Genomic DNA, 14,007 nt, shown 5'->3' with positions numbered 1-14,007 from the left:
ACAGGACTCTGAGTACACATGCGAAAAATTCAAAGTTGAAGTTCAAAGTAGATCTATTATCAAAATATCTATACTGTATAGAACTTTGAGGTTAGTCTTCTTGCAGGAAGCCACAAAATGAAGAAACACAATAGAGCTCATAGAAAATAACCCATGCAACAATGTCTGTTAAGCACCCAATGTGCGAATCAAAATCAAATGGTGCAAACCATTATAAAAAGTAAATAAATAACACACAGAACATGAACTGCAGAGTTCACAAAAGTAAATCTGCAGCCACAGAGCCAGTTTAATGAATGAAGACAGTCCAGGAGCCTGATTTGTTGGCTGAAAACTCAACATGTTAGGAACAGCTTCTTCCCCCCCCCCCACCATCAGATTTCTGAATGAACAATGAACCAACCCACGAACACTATCTCACTATTTTTTGCTCTCTTTCTGAATTTACTAATAGATTAGATTATGAGGACACTCAGTCCTCATTTGTTGTCATTTAGAAATGCATGCATTAAAAAAAATGATACACTGTTCTTCCAGAGTAATATCACAAAAAAAACAGGACAAACCAAAGATTAACACTGACAAAACCACATAATTATAACATATAGTTACAGCAGTGCAAAGCAATACCATAATTTGATAAAGAGCAGACCATGGGCACGGTAAAAAAATTCTCAAAGTCCAGTCGACTCCCGATAGTCCTGATAGCAGGTGGCAAAAGGGAGAAACTCTCCCTGTCATAAACCTCCAGGCGCCGACAACTGCCGATGCATTGGAAGCACCCGACCATAGCCGACTCTGAGTCCGTCCGAAAACCTTGAGCCTCCGACCAGCCCCTCCGATACAGCCTCCCGAGCACTATCCTTGCCGAGTGCTTCGACCCCGTCCCGGCCGCCGAGCAACAAGCAAAGCCGAGAACTTGGGGCCTTCTCCTCTGGAAATTCTGGACCACACAGTAGCAGCGGCAGTGAAGCAGGCATTTCAGAAGTTTCTCCAGATGTTCCTCCGTGCTCTCACGTTCGTCTCCATCAAATCAGGATTGTGCACGGCACCCTACTTGACAGATAACAGATATTCACCGGAGTGGCCGCTGCGCGCTGCGTCGTGCTGCCATCTTCTCCTCCTCCATCTTAAGTGTGTGTATGTATAATATATATATATATACACACTATCTATTGCAAATAAGTGATTTTAGGATTACACTGTACTGCCTCTGCTAAACAACAAATCTTATGATATACGTATGCCAGTGATATTAAACATAGTTCTGATTCTGATTGTAATTTTCTGTAAATAATGTTTCAGTACAAAGCGACAGCTCAGCAGTTTTTCCTAAGTTCTGTATATCGTGCAATATCACTCACGTACTTTGTGGGCTTCAGAATCCAGCAGTTTCGCCGGGGATCTGAGACTGGAACTTGTGCAGCGCTGGAATGGAGTGAAATGGAAGGATACGGTTAAACAATCATGCACATTTGATGAGGAAAGGACATGAGAAAACAAAGTAGATGTTTGATCAATTCGTTATCTTACTGATGGCAATGGATCCTCCAGTACTTGCTCAATAGTGGCATACAGTTCCTCGGACTGCTGCCTGAGACTTCCAGGCTCATAAAGGAACTGTGCAAAGATAATCAATGTTAGACACAGTGACTGTAAAAGCATTAAAGATAAAGCAAGTAATGGTGATTAACAGTCCATAAATCATACCTGTGAATGCATTTCCTTTGATGTGCTTTGTGTTGTAGTTTCTCCCAAGTCACTGACTGCTTCGTCGATGGCCTATAAAGATTCATGATCGTTATTCTTCAGTATAAAGGATAACAAAATGATTGCTACTCCAGATCCGATGGAGCACAAAAAACGAATAAGCATAATTAACACAATAAAAAGATCACAATAAATAACATGATTGAAGTTTCCTACGATTATAAAGAGATTGCCTAGATTCTTGTTTTGTAGAGGTCTGATGGTACCATAAAGCACTCCCAGTGAGTTCCAGTATTGAAAGGAAAAGTAACATCTTCATCAATAACACTCAAAACACCCAGTGAACATGAAAGTCTATGCTGATAAAAATAATGCTGTATTTCAGTTGTTTCTTGAGTGGTGAATCTGCAGAATTCATTGCCACAGGCCAAGTCACTGGATATATTTAATGTGCAGATTGATAGGTTCATGATTAGTAAGGGTGTCAAAGGTTATATTGAAAAGGCAGGAGAATGGGTTTGAGAGGAATATTGATTAAATGTGGAGCAGACTCAAGGGGCCGAATGGCCTAATTCTGCTCCTATACTCTCAACCTCTCACCCACACAATGGGCACAAATTACAATCTCTCTATTTCCCTCCACAGACTCCGCCTGACCCACTGAGTTCCTCCAACATTTTATGCATAGCTCGAGATTCCAGCACCTGCAGTCCCTTGTGTATCTATCTCAAAAAATCTTCACTGGTATTGGTGTTGGGTTGTTATTGTCACACATTCTGAAATACAGTGGAAAGCTTTAGTCTGCATGCTCTTCACTTTTGTGGACAATTTATGCACTAAGTAGAACCAGTTCAAAGGTTTGGGGCATAGATAGAGAGAACACACTAGTCTTTTTCCCAAGCATTAGGGAATCTAGAGGACATAAGTTTAAGATGAGAGAGGAGAGGTTTAGTTTTATTTTATTTTATTTATAAACAGCATAGTACAGGCCCTTCCAGCCCACTGAGCCGCACCACCCAGCAACACACCTATTTAACACCAGCCTAATCACAGGACAATTTACAATGACCAATTAGCCTTCTAAGCAGTATGTCTTTGGACTTTAGGAGGAAACCGGAGCACAGGGTCACAGGAGAACATATAAACTCCCTACAGATGGTGCAGAATTGAACTTTGAAGTCCAGAATTCCCCAAGCTGTAATAATGTTGTGCTAACCCCTAGAGTACCATATCATCCCAAGTAATAGGAATAGGAACTTGAGGGGCAACATTTTTACACAAGGTGTGGTATGTACATGGAATGAGCTGGTAAAGGAAGTGGTTAAGAGAGGTACATTAGCAACTTTTAAAAGTTAGTTGGAACTGTGCATGAACAGGAAATGTCTAGCTTATGGGCCAGACCGGAAAATGGGACCAGCTTAGATAGGCATCTGATGAAGAGTCTTGACCTGTAATCTTGACAGTTTATTCCTCTCCATAGATACTGACTGACCTGCTGAGTTCCTCCAGCATTTTGAGCGTGTGATTATGGATTTCTAGCATCTGCAGAATCTCTTGCATTTATATTCAGCATCTTGGTTGGTATGAATCGGTTGTAAAAAAAAAGGGTTGGTTTCTGTGCTGTATCACTCTATAACATTGTTAACACGTGTGAATAAGAGAAGCTTCCCCACAGCAGATTTGATGTTGTTTTGGAAGAAGCCACTCACTGGCAATAAACGTTTTTAAAAATCTCTTCTGGTACATCGACCTTATGTGCTTGCTTCACAAGCTCAGTGCAAGTGAGCCTACTAAATATCTATCTACCACAACGAACTGCATCATGTGCTTTCCAAATACGGTGGATTCCGATTAACTGGGACACATCCAGACCAGTTAATGCTGCTGTCCCATTTAGCCCATGTTTCATGGAAATAGTTAAAAAAAAAGTATAAAGAAGATAAACTACCATTTAATTGAGTAACAAATTGTGTATCTAAATGAAATACAGAACAATTTTGAAACAATCAATACTACTACAATACTAGTTCCGAATTGTTATCGATGGAGTAATTCATTTGGCGTACCGGTATGCTGTCACTTTCTTTTGATTAAATGTAAATCAACAAAATCAGCGCAGACACCTGGGGCAGATAATGGACTGCCTTTATAGAATGCTCTCAATGATTGCATCCTCCAAATATTCATTTTCATTGCAACATTCAAGATGATTATCAATATCTTCAAATCCTTCATAGTTCCTAACTTGCTGAAATAGTGAAATTGTTTCATTTTCACACCTGGCCATTTCTGACATCACCAAGCCTGAATGCTTGAAACCACAGTGAGCAAGGCAGCTCCGAATTATCATAATTATTTGTGTTTTATATTTATAATTAATTTAGATCACTTTGTAGAGATCTGTTTTCATTTTGACACAAGAGAGTCTTTTTCTGCTGATCAGTGTAAAAAAAAGCCAAATTAAATCCACTGTGATTCAATGTTGTAAAACAATAGAACAGGAAAACTTTCGGGGTGGGGGGTTGAATACTTTTTATGGGCACTGTTTAGTAGACACAGGGTGGTGATTGAAGGGGCCAGTAGCTGAAGGTCTGTGATGAGTGGTGTTCCACAGGGATCTGTACTGGGACCTCTGCTGTTCAAGATGCATATAAATGATCTGGATGAAAATGTAGATGTGTGGGTTAGTAACTTTGCAGATGATACAGAAGGGTCTCAGCTCAAAATGCCAACTGCTTGTTCATTTCCGTGGATGTTGTCTGACCTGCTGAGTTCCTCCAGCATTTTGTGTGTGTTGCCAGAGACTGGTGGTATTGTGGGTAGTGCAGAAGACTGGCAAAGAATACAATGGGATATGTATCAAGTAGTGGGTAGTTACTCCACATGTCACTACTACAGGACATGACGACCCTTCCTTACACAAGACCCAGGCTCAGCTGGCTCCGGCTGACTGTACCCGGTATGGGCCCCCATCCAGGGTTACGGATCCCACTGCCTTGTGGATATCTTTGAGAGAAGAGAAGGCTAAGGAGTAAACCCTACACAAGTCCGGAGTGGAGCCCCTAAGGTGGTTAGATGACGTATCACGTCACCTCCTGGCAGCTCCTGCAGCCAAGCTGATGCCAAATGTACTGCTTCTCATTCCTTTGGACCACATCCACGAGGCCGAGAGGGGGATCTTGATGTCTGGGCAGCCCAGGATCTCCACATTCTTCGCCCAGGTCTGCGCCCCGGATGGGCGCATCCATTGTCTACTTAGACAGACAGCGCCATGAGAAAAGATATATCAGTTGCAGATAAAGGTGGAAAAATGCCAGATGGAGTTTAACCCAGACAAATAAATGTGAAGTGGTGTATCTAGGTAGGTCAAATGTAAAGAGACAGTACACCATTAAGGGCTTTAAAAGTGATGCTGAGCAGACGGACCTTGGGGTCCAAGTTCATAGTTCCATGAACGCGGCTACACAGGTTGATAGGATGGTGAAGAAGGCTTATGGCATGATTGCCTTTACTAGTCGAGGCACTGAGTTCAAAAGTCAGGAAGTTATATTGTGGCTTTATAAAGCTCTAGCTAGATCCATCTGGAGTATTGCATACATTTCTAGTCACCCCATTACAGGAAAGATGTGGAGTCTTTGGAGAGGGTGCAGGATGCTGCCTGGGTGAGAGGATGTGTACTATAATGAGAGGCTGGACAAACTTGGGTTGACTTCTCTGCAGCGCCAAAGGCTGAGGGGAGATCTGATAGAGCTTTATAAGGTTATGAGAGGCATAGACGCAGTTGACAGACAGTATTTTTTCCCCGAGGTTGAAATGTTTAATACCATAGGACATGTTTTTAAGGTGAGAGGGGATACATTTAAAGGAGGTGTGAGGGCAACTCTTTTTCCACTGAGTGTGGAGGGTGCCCAGGTCATAACAGAGGCAGATACATTAGGGAATTTTAAGAGAAGTTTAGATAGACACATGAATGTGAAGGAAATGGGAGAATATGGACATTGCATAGGCAGAGAGATTGGCTTAGTTAGCTATTTGGTTAGTTTAATTGATTCTGCATTAGATTGTGGGCCAAAGGTCTTGTTCTGGTTCTATGCTGTTCTATGTTCCATGTTCTGTATTCCACTTCATTGCAAAAATGAGAACAATATTGACAAATATAGGAAACCAGAGGTCCATGAGCCACTTCTCATCAGGGGAACAGAGGAGGAGAGTGTCATCAATATTAAATTCCACAGTGGTATCATTTCGTATCATTACATTCCACAATGCTTACAAAGCTCTCCTTCACCCAGCTTTTGGAAAACCAGAGCACTCTTCGATCCTGCTTTTGCTGACGTACAGGCAGAAGCTGAAACAAGAGGCGGCCATGGTTAAAACTGTCCACTGTTGGTCCTACTAATCGGCCTCCATGCTGCAGGATTGCTTCAATGACATCGACTGGAATGTCTTCCATGATGAGGATGTCTCCAAGTTCACGGATGGAGTCAAGTGCATCGACCGATGTTGTCCCCCAGAAGTCAGTCAGGGTCTTCTCGAAACAGAAACACCGGACCAATAGTTCCGTGCGAGCAGCACTTACTACGCGACACAGAGCTGACACTGCCGGCAATCAGCAGGAGTTCAAGAAAGGTAGCTATCAAGGTTGTGAAACAACAATACAGGGACAAGATTGAGTCAAGATTCACAATGAATAGCAGACTTCAAAGCCAAATGTAGTGGTGCTGCCAGCATCGTGGCCTCTGTCCCAGATGAGCTCAATCGCCTTTACGCTCAGTTCAATGTCGCTAACTCTGAGCCTCCGAGGAAAGCCACTGCTACAACCTGCAACCTGGTCATCTCTGGGGATGAGGTACACAGATGTTTCCAATGGGAGGACAGTCACAAGACTGCAAGACAGGACGACATCCCAGGGCGAGTACTCAGACAACTGGCAGGTGTGTTTACAGACTTCTTCATCTCTCCCTCTCCCAGTGTAGAGTGCCCTCCTGCTTCAAAACATCCACCATTGTCCCTGTACCAAAAAAGACCAAGGCAACATGCCTGAAAGACTGGGGTCCTGTCACACTCACCTCAATAATAAGCCAATACTTTGAGAGGGTGGTCAAGGATTACATCTGCAGCATGCTACCACCCAAAATGGACCCCCTCCAATTTGCCTACCCACACAACTGATTGACAGACGATGCAATAGCCACTGCTCTACATACCGCCCTTACACATCTGGGGAAGAAGGATGCTTATGTGAGAATGCTGTTCTTGGACTACAGTTCAGCATTCAACACCATAGTTCCATTGAGGTTCGACAGGAAGCTCAGAGACCTTGGCCTTGACCCTGCCTTGTGTAGCTAGATCCTGGACTTACTGTCAGATCGCCAGCAGGTGGTAAAAGTGGGCTCTCTCACCTCCACTCCTCCGACTCAACACGGGAGCCCCTCAGGTCTATGTACTAAGTCCCCTCCTTTACTCCATGTATACCCATGACTGTGTCACCACCCACAGCTCTATTCTGCTAATTAAATTTGCTGATGATACGACATTGTTTGGCTTAATCTCAAACAATAACGAGGTGGCCTACAGGGAAGTCATCTCCCTGACACAGTGATGTCAAGAAAAAAATCTCTCCCTCAATGTTGCAAAAACAAAGGAGCTGGCTGTGGATTACAGGAGGAATGGAGACGGACTAACCCCTATTGACATCAATGGATCTGGGGTTGAGAGGGTAAACAGCTTGAAGTTCCTCGGCATCCATATCACTGAGGACCTAACGTGGTCTGTACATAACAGCTCCTCTTTCACCTCAGACAGTTGAGGAAGTTTGGTATGGGTTCCCAAATCCTAAGAACTTTCTGCAGGGCCACTATTGAGAGTGTCCTGACTAGCTGCTCTCAATTAATCGCAGGATTCTGCAGAGAGTAGTGTGGACAGCCCAGCACATGTGTCGTTGTGAATTTCCCATGATTCAGGACATTTACAAAGACAGGTGTGAAGAAAGGGCCCGTAGGATCACTGGGGACCCGAGTCACCCCAACCACAATCTATTCCAACTGCTACCCTCCGGTAAACAGTACTGCAGCATAAAAGCCAGGACTAACAGACTCCAGTACAGCTTCTTCCACCAGGCCATCAGACTGATTAACTCACGCTGATTTGAGTGTATTCTATGTTACATTGACAGTTCTATTTATTATAATTTATTATAAATTACTAAGACTGCACATTGCACATTTAGACAGAGATGTAATGTAGATTTTTATGCGTCATGTATGTGAAGGATGTAAGAAATAAAGTCAATTCAATTAATTATGCATGTCCTGGGGTCAGCACTTAAATGCATTTAGGAAGAAAGTATGTCAGCGCCTCTACTTCTTCAAGGGTTTGTAAAGACTCAGCTTCTAACTTCAATAGACTAATTTCTATAGATATATGGTGGAGAGTATATTGACTGGTTGCATCACAGCCTGGTATGCAAACCTCAATGCCTTTGAATGGAAAATCCTGTAAAAGGTAATGGATAAGGCCTGATCTATCACAGGTAAAGCTCTCCCCATCACTGAGCATTTCTACACAGATCATTGTTGCAGGAAAGCAGCATCCATCATCAGGTACCCCCACCACCCAGGTCATGCTCTCTTCTTGCTGCTACCATCAGGAAGAAGGTACAAAAGCCTTAGGACTCACTCCATCAGATTCAGGAGCATTTCTTACCCCTCAGCCATCAGGATCCTGAACCAGAGGGGATAACTTCACTCCACTTCACTTGTCCCATCACTGAACTCTTCCCACAACCTATGGACTCCCTTTCAAGGACCCTTCATCTTATGTTCTCCATATTTACTGCTTATTTATTTGTTTATTATTATTACTTCTGTTTTCCTTTCTCTCTTCTCATATTTGCAGAGTTTGTTATCTTTTGCTCATTGGTTGTCCGTCCTTTTGGTGTGGTCTTTCATTGACTTTATTTTGGTTATTGGATTTATTGAATATGCTCACTAGAAAATGTATGGAAGGGTTGTATATGGTAGCATATATATATTTTAATAATAAATTTACTTTGAACTTTGAGAAAATGAAGTATATTGAAAAGGTCAAAGAATAGTACAAAATGAATGGTAAAAGACATCTCAACACAAGTTGACTTAATTAAGTATTCATCCCCCTATGTTCAGCTCAAGAATATTTCTCCCTGGAAACTACTGGCAGCAAATGGCAACCAACAATGGAATAAGCTGGTAACACTCAATTTAAGACAACTGTATATTTGAATGAGCTTCTGTAATACTAATAAACTCTCTTTTCTCTCTCTCTCTCTCTCTCTCACTCTCCCTTCCTCTCTCTCCCCCACTTCCTCTTCCTCCTTCCCTCTTTCCCTCTCTCCCTCTCGCTTGTCAATTTTGTGTGTTTTTGATGCCATTTGAAACAGCATGATGGAAAAACACATAGGAAAAGTGTGGTTACTCTATCAAGTGATTTTTGTGCATTTTCTGACTGATGAACAAAACTGCCTTAAGGATGCCTGTACAATGTACATTATCCAGGGATAGACCTTCGTAACTCCAGAGGAAGTGTCGAGGAGAGCCATTATACTGCTACCTGGAGTGGAGGACTTTAGACTCGGGGAGAGATCAGACAAGCTAGGCTTGTTTTCTCTGGAGCATAAAAGATTGAGGAGTGGCCTGTTAAAGAATATAAAGATAGCACTGTGGCATAATGGGCAGCTAGCATAATGCTTTACTGTGCCAGCAATTAGTATTCAGTTCCCGCTGAGATCTGAGAGGAGTTTGTATGCTCTCCCTGTGACTACGTGTGTGTTTCCACTGGGAGCTTCAGTTTCCTCCCACATGTACAGCTTAGGGTTAGTATATTGTGGCCATGTTATCCAGGCGCCAGGAGCATTGGGATAATTGTGGGCTACCCCCAGCACAACCTCGAACTGCACTGGTCGCTGAGGCAAGCAATGCATTTTTCTATATGTTTTGATGTACATGTGACAAATAAACCAAATCTTTAATTATGAGAAGCATAGACAGGGTAGACAATCAAAATCTTTGCTAGGGATATCAAAAATAAGAAGGCATATGTTTAAGCTGAGAGGAAGGAGTTTGGAAGGAAATCTGGCAGATGAGCATTTTACACAGAGAGGGGTTGATATCTGGGACGTGGTGGAATTAGACACAATTAATAAGTTTGAGACATTTAGACAGACGGTTAAATGGACAAAGTACAGGTGGATATGGACCTGATGCCTTTCTCTGTGGACTGGAGGAGGAGGAGCCTTAATTGAGTGTAAATGTAATAGGAGGCATAGATCAGCACATTTTTCCCATTGTGGAAATGGCTAATGCCATAATTTTAAAGTGACTGGAGGAAAGTATGGGGCGATGTCAGAGATAAGGTTTTTTAGCACAGGAAGTGGTGAGTGTGTAGAACCCCCTGCCATGGATGGTGGTAGAGGCAGGTAAATTAGATCTTAGATAAGCACATGGATGATAGAAAAATGAGGCTATGTAAGAGGGGAGAGTTAAAAGATTAAAAGGTCAGCACCACATTGTGGGCTGAAGGGGCTGTACTGCGCTGTAATGTTCTATGTAAGGATTAGGACTTGATGCAAGAGAGAGGAGCTGGAGTAGGAACCAGTGGGGAAGGGGAGTGCCACAGTAGCACGATTCTATTACAGCTCGAGGCGTTCCGGAGTTCAGCCTTCAATCCCAGCGCCATTTGTAATGGAGTTTGTACGTTCTCCCCATTAATGCGTGAGTTTCCTCCGGGTGCTCCAGTTTCCTCCCACAGTCCACACTACCGGTTAGTAGGTTAACTGATCATTGGAGATTGTCCCTAGGTTAGGGTTGAACAGGTGTGTTGCTGGGTGGTGCAGCCCATTGAGTCAGAAGGGCCTGTTCCGTGCTGCATCTCTAAATAAGTAAAAAGAATAAAATGGTGAAAGTGACCAAGATACACACTCTCTCCTAAAACTTCAGCTACGTGATTCAAGTTGTGACAAAACTAAAAGACAACTGAGTAATACATTTAGATTCGGTGTCTCAGATGGATCCAACTGAACAGATAAAACCGGGAGGATATTCAGCTTAGCACAATTATTCATTCGCTAATGATATTGTTCACTTTGACAATGGCTTAGTCATTTACTGAATGACTGAAAGGTTCACCCTTTGTTACAATCAGCAGCCATCATCAATTTGATTTACTATCTGTGCTTATAGCTTGTACTACAAAAGAGCGGTTTTTCAACTGGCTCTGACCTTCTGATCCAGTAGCAGTGTGTTGGTCGGTATTGCTGCAAAAGCCTTGTAACTTGACTTGATCTTGTACTGTAAAAGGCAAGAAGAAAAGGATGAAAAGATGAAGTGGGCAGGGAAAGCAAGAGATACAGAAAAGAAAAACAGCAAAAAAGGAATTACTGCAGAACAGAGATGATCATTGGTTTTAATAGATTATAGCACTAGATTCGAATGAAGTGCTGAGAACAGACAGGGTTAATGCAAGCAGGCTTTTTCCACTGGGGTTGGGTAAAACTGGAACTAGAGGTCATGAGTTAAGAGTGAAAGGGGACCTGAGAGGAATGTTCTTCACTCAGAAGGTGGTGAGAGTGTGGAACAAGTTGCCAGTGGAAGTAGTGGATTGTACAATAGGTACAATTTCAACATTTAAGAGACGTTTGATAAGTACATGGATGGAAAGGGTAGGGATGGCTATGGTCCAGCTGCAGCTCAATGGTATTAGACAAAATAACATTTCAGCATGGACTCAATGGGCTAATGGGCCTGTTACTGTCCTGTACTGTCTATGACTCTATGACAGGGGTCAAAAATGTGGTAAGCCTCAAATTCATTAACGGTAATCTTTGGTTTCATTCATGGTTTTGGAATGGATGGCAGTAAATCAAAGAGTCTGCACTGCAAATTTATTTTACCATTACCTTCAATGACAAACCTTTTTAAATGTCACATGAAATGAAGCAAGGGACTTTTCATTGAAATTTCCAAGAAAAACATTAATATAGGAACCTCATTCATGTACTGAAAGGTGACAAGTCCAACATAGATAATCTATAGCCCGTCTGTAAAAGGAAGAGGTTGGACATGAAACACCAACAGACACTCCAAAGACCTCATCCCTGAGAGAGGAAGGATCTTTGAAGACTGGTTGCACCTGGGAACAACTTAGCCAGGATAGAGGACTCTGGTGAGTTGCTGTCGATGGCCTGTGCCCAGTAGAGGTGAGGGACATAAGTAAGTTTATACTGAAGAATAACAATAAACAATGTTGAAATGACTGAGACTGATTTTATGTTCATAATTAATTTGCAACCATCCCCAATGTCGGATTTTCTTTCAGGAGAAATCACCCTGTTTAACATGGGTAAAGATCCTAAAGTTTTTGCTCTCTCAGCTCTGTGAACGGACCTAGTTTCCCAGACAACTAAATGTCTGCTGCAAATTACTCCAACCTTCTTCGACTCACAGTCAGCAAAAGCTCTGTTATAGAAAACACAAAGCTTTCTTCAATTAAATTGTTTCAGTTATTTACAAGTCTTCTTTGGATCAAAACCTAAACTTTACTTCACCATTTTGTTTTTGATCTTATCTCCCTAGCTCTCACATTACCATATCTTGTTTCTTGTGCATGATCATTTATTTCTCCAAGTTTCCCCCTCCACCTTGCTCTTTTTTCCCATTCCTCATTATAATTCCCTCCTACCCTTTCTCTTCTCCTCACCTACCCATCACTTCCCACGGGTGCCTCTCCTCCTTCCTCTTCTCCCATGGCCCTCCCTCCTCTCCTGGCAGATTCCTTCTACTTCACCCCTTTACCTTTTCCACCTCTCACCCCCCAGCTTCTCACTGCATTCCCAACCTTCTAGCTTCCCCCTATCCAGTTTCACCTAGCACCCACCAGCTTCTCCTCCTTCCCCCTCCCCACTCTCTTACCCCCTTCCTTTCCAATCCTCATGAAGGATCTCAGCCCAATACATCAACTGTCTATTTATAGATGTTGCCTGACCTGCTGAGTTCTTCTAACACTTTCTCTGGATTTCCAGCATCTGCAGAAACTCTTGTGTTTATGGCACAATACAGAAACCACCTGCTATATTGTTTCCTGCTGTATTATTGAAAGGGGAATTTCCAATCTCTTCATTTTTGCACAGTACTTTTTTCACAGAAAAACTCATAGAGTTTCTGGCCCAATTTGCCCATGCTGACTGTGTTGCCTAGCTACCTAGTTGTATTTCCCCTCTTTTGGCCCATAGTCATCTAACTCTCTCCTATCCATATACTTATCCAGATGGCTTTTAAATGTTGCTAACGTACCCACCTCGACCACTGTTTCTGGCAGCTTATTCCAAATGCTGTACACACCACCCTTTGTGTCAAGAAGCTGCCCCCGATGTCCCTTTTTAAATCTCTCACCTCTGACCTTAAACGTCCAACCATTTGTTTTTAGTCTCCCCTCCCTGGGAAAAAGACTACATGGATACACCGTGTCTATGCCACTCATGATCTTATGTACAGTCCCTCTATCAAGTCACCCTGCAATCTCCTACATTCCAGGGAGTAAAGACCTACACAACCACAGCATTGCAATGATTTTTTTGAGGCACGGGGAAGAGTTTAGCTTTCCGAGTTTCACTGTCAGAGCGTTTGGCATGCTGGCCTTCATGAGCATGGGAGTTAGGAAGTTAGGAAGTTATGTTGGCGTAATATAAGATATTGATGAGGCCACACCTGGAGTATTGTGTACAGTTTTAGTCACTCTGTTATAGGAAAGATGCTCTTCAGCTATAAAGAGTGTAGAAAAGATTTTCCAGGATGTTGCCTGTATTTAGGGTCCTGAGTTATAAGGAAAGGTTCTGTAGACTATGTGTTTACTCCCTGGAATGTTGGAGATTGCATGGTCAGTCGGAGATTGATCACGAGTGGCATTGACACATGGAGGTGTGTAAGATCATGAATGGCACAGACACATAGTCAAAGTCTGCATTCTTTCTGGCTGAATAGCATCTTTCCTATAAGAGGTGACCAAAACTGTATACAGTACTCCAGGTGTGGCTCATCAATGTCTTACATAACATCAACACAACGTCCTAACTCCCATGCTGACTGATGAAGGCCAGTGTGCTAAACGCCCTGTCTACCTGTGACGTTCAGAAAGCTAAACTCTTCCCTATGCCTCAGAAAATCAATGCAGTGTGAAATGGTTCCTTGCTGGTTAACTAAAACATTTGAAGCACAATCAAAAGTAGTTTCAGGTGCTATTAGTGGTCAAATTGTGGGTTTAATC

At 42.6% G+C, this 14,007-nt stretch overlaps 1 protein-coding gene across 11 annotated transcripts in view; it reads right to left on the bottom strand.

Moving 5' to 3' along the window:
* mlip (muscular LMNA-interacting protein) overlaps positions 1-14,007 on the bottom strand; it is a 218,853-nt gene that overhangs the window by 52,945 nt on the left and 151,901 nt on the right. For all 11 annotated transcript variants that reach the window (XM_063039197.1, XM_063039204.1, XM_063039222.1 and 8 more), the window contains 4 exons: positions 10,968-11,036; positions 1,711-1,782; positions 1,534-1,620; positions 1,369-1,428 (listed from right to left, as the gene is read on the bottom strand). In XM_063039197.1, the coding sequence (XP_062895267.1) occupies positions 1,369-1,428; positions 1,534-1,620; positions 1,711-1,782; positions 10,968-11,036 (288 nt within the window). The remainder of the gene's footprint in view (positions 1-1,368; positions 1,429-1,533; positions 1,621-1,710; positions 1,783-10,967; positions 11,037-14,007) is intronic.

This window comes from Mobula hypostoma, chromosome 2 (genome assembly GCF_963921235.1).
Source record: "Mobula hypostoma chromosome 2, sMobHyp1.1, whole genome shotgun sequence".
Classification (NCBI taxonomy): Eukaryota; Metazoa; Chordata; class Chondrichthyes; order Myliobatiformes; family Myliobatidae; genus Mobula; species Mobula hypostoma.
The sequence above is the reverse complement of the archived record's forward strand: the minus strand, read 5'-3'. Positions and strand labels throughout refer to the sequence as shown.